The sequence below is a fragment of the Arachis duranensis genome, chromosome 3 (assembly GCF_000817695.3).
Source record: "Arachis duranensis cultivar V14167 chromosome 3, aradu.V14167.gnm2.J7QH, whole genome shotgun sequence".
In the NCBI taxonomy this organism is placed as follows: Eukaryota; Viridiplantae; Streptophyta; class Magnoliopsida; order Fabales; family Fabaceae; genus Arachis; species Arachis duranensis.
In genome coordinates, this window is record NC_029774.3 from 21122534 (window position 1) to 21129268 (window position 6735).

Below are 6735 nucleotides of genomic sequence, written 5' to 3' on the forward strand. Positions count from 1 at the left end.
CTACCAACTCTTTCACTTTAAAAAATCTTTGATCCAAAAATTCCTAGTTTAATATATACTAATAATAAATCCGTGTCCATTATTCTTTCTTTTGGTCAACATGGAAATTAATTAGTGCAAGGAAAAAATATAAAGGATAAAAAAATAACAGAGCTATAAGACCCCACTTGCTGCACTTTTCCGTTTTTCACACATGATTATCAAGGCAAAAACTAGACACTCAAGAATCAACATTCAAGAACACAAAATAAATATTCATTAAAGAGCCCAACAGGCCCACCCAGTACACACACAGTACAACACGCAATTCACACTACACGCTCTCTCTCCTCTTTTGGAGAGGGCTACATATGACATTTACTACCAACAATTACACACACCAGAAAGGTAGGTATACAAAATCAATCAAGACAACTGAGAAAAAAAAAAAAGAAAAAATAATAAATAAGAAAAGGGAGAAAGGATCCTTTGGATACATGCCGCTTATGCCTATGCACTCCAAAGTCCAAATGGCTACTTTTCTTATAAAAAAAAAAAGAAAAGAAAAAAGAAAAGGGTGAAAAAAAAAGGAAACAAGTGAAAAACTATTGTAGTAGTAAAATTGTGCAAAGCACTGGCAACATATAAAGGGAAATCCACGTAAGAAGGCCATGAAGACTATTTTTTTGGGTTGTGGGAGTTGACCAAGTTTTATAACCAGGTTAAAAAAAGAAGTGATGATACCAAGATTGGGAAGGAACCTTAGGCGTAGAAATTTAGGCGAGAAGTGTAAGTGGCCTTTGGAACCCAATTGGTAGGAATAACATCTCTTGCAGAGAGGGTTCTTCCGGAGGAAGTGCTTAGTTTCACTGAGAAAGGTCCTCTTAAAGGACCCCCAATAATGCACCAATTTGCACCCCATAGATGATTCATCTGCAGCCACTCACTTGACCCTCCCTGCCAATACCAAAGTCCAACAACAAATGAAACAAGAAAACACACCATCAGTACTATTAAAAACTATGTGATAGCTTGAAATCTAAAATAAAGGTGAACAACAAAATTTTGATCGTTGGTATCCAAGTCACATTAAAATTTAAAGCCTTATTTAGTAATTGTCTAAAAATAGAAAGATGAAGACACAAATTTGTTTTTTCTTTTAGAAAAAAAAACATATGACAATAGGTAAAATATTTTAGTTTTGAATGAAATTTGTCCAATTTTTATTGTTTACCCAAACTGGAAAAAAGGAAAATAATGACGGAAAACACAGCATTTTGTCTTATGTCTCTATTGTCCTAGTATTTTACTATTTTTGTCTTAAATTACTTCCTGAACACAACTTAAGATGAAAAGTGAATGTTAGAGTGGCATAGGATGATACAGATGCTAAAAACATAATTACTTATTTACTGTGAATATTTGCAAATAAAATTAGTTGGAGTTGGTCCCACTTACCTCAAAGAACAGTATAAGAATTATTCAATAATAATTTCTCACTGAGCACTGAGGAGAGATATCTATTATTATCTTATGTAGAGAATTGTATTATTTATTATGTCAAATTGCAAATAAGATTGCAAAACCTAAAAAAACTTTATGGTCCTATGCATTAACTTTATGTCCCTAGATAAGACTCAGTGGGGAGAGGTATGAAATGAAACACACAACAATGGTCCCAAAATAAGAGCATACAGTAAAAGCACCACAAAAGGAATATTGCATGCCAATGTGCCAGATTATGTGTATCAGGAATGACCTTATGATAATGATATCATATTTAATACAGATGAAAGAAAAAGAGTAATGCAAATTGCGATTGCAAAACTTGCCAAGATAATCTAATCTAAACTGAAAAAGGTGGTGAGAAAAAAAAAAGGCACATGAATTAAGGAGACACGTCCGCAGCATTTGTAAATGTGAATTGTCCATTCTGGACATGGGACTAACATAACATATTAACATGCTATTCTTCTACATTTCCCTTTTTACATTGATCAGGAAAAAAAAAAAAAAAGAAAAAAAGAAATCTAGTGACCACGATGCTTAATTTCACGTTTAGGCCAATTACCCTTGGTCAAATCTGAAACACTTTTCAAGAACCAGTGTTCCAAGGATTCCAAAGATTCAGATTAGTAGTAGACTATTAGCAACCCATTGCTCTTTATTACTTAAATAAATCAAGTGTGGATTCTACCTATAAAATATATGATTAAGTCTCAATAAATTATTGTACTTAAAAGGATAAATAATCGAGGCTAGCTGTAGTAGCATCTGTTCTTTGAACAGAAGCTCATGCTTCTCTCTTGTGCAATTATTTAAACTCGTTCTCCCTCATATTTTAATACATTTATTGTTCATGTAAATATAAATTGAGATAATTAAGGAATAAGCATTAAAAGAATGAAAAATAACATATAAATAGCTAAAGGAAGATAATGCATACCTCTCTTATATGCATGGAGGCTAAATCTCCCTCTGCATCTTCAAACTCAACAAGAAGTGATAACCAAAAAGGTGTGGAACCTTCATTGACATGGAAGGCAATTTTTCTTCCAGGGTATTTACATGGTGTTCTGCAGACAATCAAAGAACAAAATTCGTTTACTACACAAATTGACATTTTTTCAAAATGTTCCTTTCCTTTAATCTACAAAATAATAAGGTGCATCAATCAAGATTCAACATGATAGTGTTCCAATATATAGAGAAATACACAGGACAGTGAAAATACAACATGAAAAGTTCGGTAAATACTACAAGAAAAGCTAAACTAACAAAAGCAGTCAAAAGTTAAATTTGGGAAAATTATAGAAAAGAAAAGAACTAGTCAAAGGGTCAACACAAGCAGGGAAAAGGCCTGGAGCAAACTCCCAGAAAAAACCTTTAATATTTTTAACTCTGTGTTAAAAAATTAATTGAATAAAATTTTATGTCTATTTAACTATTTTATTTGCCAGTTTTTACACCATGCTCATGTAAAGTGTATATAAAATTATACGAGGGATAAAACTAGAAATTTAACAAGAATAACAAATACAATAAATACAGAATAACAGATAAAGTGAATCAATATAACTAAATGCTGGCATTGAGTGATTTTAATAGTGGCCTGACAACATGGCTAAAGAAATAAAGGAAACATCAGAAAACAATTCCAGTATTAAATAACCAGTTCCATTTAATTTGCAGGGAAGAAAAAACTCAACAGTCAAAAATGGAAAGACCGAAATACAAAACATTCTTTGTTTTTCTTCTCCTTTCAAAAATGAAAAAACAAATTTATTTATGAGTTCTTATTTATAAAACAATAAGGGTAGGAGATCGTTAAATTTTAAATAAATATTTAATTAAAAAAATGATAAAACATCATCAAATTTTTTATTATTTATTATTTTTAATTAATTATTAATATTTAAAAATATAAACCAAAGAAAATTATTAGATTAATAAACTAAATAAATTAAATTAATAATTAATAATTAAAAATAATTGTAAAAATAATAAATTTTTATCATCTTCTAGAATTTCTTTTTAATTAATATTGCGACATTAATAAAATAAACCTTCTTAAAATTTATTACTTCGTAAAAGAAAAGAGATGGAAAATGCTGACCTTCGGTAAATGACGGGGATTTGACCACGGTCCCTGATCTGGCCGTTCTCGCCGGCGATAGCAAGGCGGCCAAAGGCGGCACCACTGAGGTCGAAATGTGTTTGGTCAGAGGGGCAGCCGGGGCACTCGTCGGTGATAATAACCGTCACAGCTCTCCTTGAGCATATAGATGAGTCAACACACTTCACCTTGTAACACGCGCCGCACCCTTCACCATTCATGAACAATAGGGGACCCACTGCCCCCACCCTCGCCCTCAATGGCTTCACATCCACCATGGTCCCATACCCACATGCTCCACCTGAATTCCCCAATTACCCACAAAATGTCACTAACAACCGCCAATTTATAACAAATTACATCACTGACGAATTCATGTAACCATAGGGTCGAGTTCGGTATTTACTCATTTACGCGGAATTACACAGTAAAAAGTGAAAACGTCCATTCGCGGACATTCGACAATTGAATAGTAAAAATCATGTGACTTCAGAGTGGTTAGCATTATTATGCTCATAATTTTATTGCTTCTACCTTCATATTTTTCACACACAATCACAATTACCTGCAAAAATTCACTGATAACACTCGTTGAGTCAACTCAGCGAGTCATGCAAGTAATAATGCCAGAGAGAAGGAACTTACCGGTGCTGCCGTCACCTTCGGGATCACCGTACCACGTGGCGGTCCCCGGATACCAATGTAGGTCGGTGGCATGGCGCTGAGGTTGTATCTCCGCCGCACACGGCACCATGAGCTTCAACACAATGCTAAACAAAAAGAAGAAGCTCGGATTCGACGAGGCGAAGCTACGGTAGTCCGGCATTGTGTTTGTAAGAATAATGTGTGGGCGCGCCACCCCTGGTAGTAGGAGGGGAAAAAACGGTGTCGTTGTGGGCGTTGCCGACACTTAAGTGGCGCAAAGAGTGAGAGGGGGAGTTGAGGGGACTACTACTAAGTTTGGGTTTTTTGAGTGAAACCGTTAAAAGGGTTTTTGGGTTTCTTATAGAAGAAAAATGCACCATCGTTTTGACATTTGTGTCCTGCGTTCTTTGCGGTTATTTACGGAAGGGTGCCACTGAGTGACTTACTGTGGGTCCCACCGGTAGTTAAGGCGTTAATTCCGCATTTGCGCGCGTAATGGGAGGTCAGGTTGGTCATTTCATGTTTGAAACGAAGAAAGCAAGCAAAGCGAAGCGAGGCTTGTAACTTTGGAAGGTGAAATGCTCTTGGAAAACGATGTTTTGATTTTACTGACCCGAGATTCCGTACGAAAACGGTTGCAGAAGAGGTAGAGCTTTCACTATGCATAGAGCTCCATATGTGAAAACTGTGAAGTTAGTGTGAAACTGTGAATGAGATTTTGTTCATCGTTGACTTTTGGCATTTTAACATTCTCTATTAACATTTTATGTAGCATCTAAAATGGAGGAAATAATTTTTATTATGGCAGCATATCTAGGGCTAAAAAATTTAATATAAATTTTATCCGAAAATGAAGATTTTTGGTATATATATATAGGTAGGTGGACGTTCAGATATTGAGTCAACACGCAACTAACGTGTTGGACACGTGGCATAATCGCATGCAATACGTAGGTAACGTGTTGTCACGTGGTGCATATCCATTCAACATGGAAGTAATGTGTTACAACAAGCAGGCAATGTGTTTGACTGCTTTTCTGATACTTTCACAACTCTATAAAACACACTCAAACATCTATATTTAAATAAAACACCATTTTTTTCCATACGTAAAATAATTTTTGCATATTTACATTTAACTAAAAATTGGTACGATTTGGTGTTTTACAAGTGTGTAATGTACATAAATTATTTCTGAATTTTTTATTTAATTTTTAAGATAAACATAAATTGTTCTTGACATTTTTTTATTGCTTTTAACAAACTCAAATTGCCCCCACGGTTCTTTTTTGTTTTTATCAAACTCATACTTTTTTATTTTTTATTTTTGGAAATGTTTTGTGGCCTATTTTTTTATAACATGAAAAATTTATTAGTATTTTTAGTGGAAATAAAAGTTTTTGGTGTATTTATATATTGGTGGACATGTCAGATAGGCATATTCAACATGTGGGGGCATACTGATGCAGCACATGGAAGGCGAGCTGACACCATGGGAGGGCGTCTTACTGACATGTCGATGTCTGATTTGAGGGTAGCTATAAGCGATGCAACACGTGGTGTGCGTGTTGAGTGCTCTCCCTATATAAGGCAAAGTTCGGTACCATTTCATTGCAAAGAAAAGAGTTGTTTGAGTGTGTTTCTGGTGTGATGGAATGTACCGCAAATTTTGTAGTGCATCGCAACGGTGAGATTATACGGAATACTCATGAGTGAGTGAGGTTTGTGTGTGAGAATCCGTTTTCGTTTGTGGTTCCATGCACAATTATGCCCATGGAGCTTCAAAACGGTCTCTGTCAAAGCATGGAGAACGATATATTAAGGAGAGTGAGCAGTATTCTGTACCAGAATCCCATTATAGTTTTTAGTGGTCTAATATAGTTTGATATTATGCCGATTATTGACGAAGCGGGTATGTAGAATATGTTCCATATTCACCGGTAGACTCAGATGCGACAACCAAAAATTGAGTTGTATGTTGAGTATGAAAATGTAGAGACAGATGAGATTAAAAATGATTCAGATATAGAGGATTATAGAACTGAACTGTACGAAGGAATGAGCAATGACAGCGAAGAGGACTTCAAAGCTACTTATGAAGTCGGCGATGAAGACGAGGATGGTGATGTGGGAGTTGAGGCAGCAGTGGAGAATGTAGTGATTCCTCCCGCGGTTAGTCAATCAATGAACATCCACCTTTTATGTGTAACTTGGATCTTGACGCATACATGCACCGGAATTTCTGGAATATGTAAACATAGGTACGTGGTAAGTGAATAATACGTTTTTTTAATTTATATTTTGGATGGATCAATGAATGATGATTTATGCTTTGTGTAGGTGTTGCTAATTCTGAGGATGGAGAGTTCATGATCGGAATAGAATATAGTTCTAGAAAGTGGATTGTTGCATCAATTAGAAGTTACACTATTTCTAGAGGAGTCGACTACAATGTGTATAAGTCTAAGTCATAAACGTTCTATGCAAAACGCAAC

The 6735-nt window shown here is 35.1% G+C and overlaps 1 protein-coding gene across 1 annotated transcript; it reads right to left on the reverse strand.

Annotated features, from left to right (window-relative positions):
* Positions 1-233: 233 nt before the first annotated feature.
* LOC107477878 (expansin-B3) lies at positions 234-4553 on the reverse strand. Its single transcript, XM_016097961.3, has 4 exons — positions 4241-4553; positions 3596-3896; positions 2426-2555; positions 234-936 (listed from the first exon to the last, which is right to left on the reverse strand). The coding sequence occupies exons 1-4, from the start codon at positions 4419-4421 to the stop codon at positions 742-744; spliced, it is 807 nt and encodes a 268-aa protein (XP_015953447.1). The 5' UTR covers positions 4422-4553; the 3' UTR covers positions 234-741.
* Between the last annotated feature and the right edge of the window lie 2182 nt (positions 4554-6735).

Coding starts and splice junctions, on each gene's coding strand:
- LOC107477878 (XM_016097961.3), bottom strand. CDS start 4,421: ATGCCGGACTACCGTAGCTTCGCCTCGTCGAATCCGAGCTTCTTCTTT. Junction 2,556..3,595: donor ATCCCCGTCATTTACCGAAG/GTCAGCATTTTC, acceptor GATTGTCTGCAG/AACACCATGTAAATACCCTG. Junction 937..2,425: donor CCTCCATGCATATAAGAGAG/GTATGCATTATC, acceptor TGGTATTGGCAG/GGAGGGTCAAGTGAGTGGCT.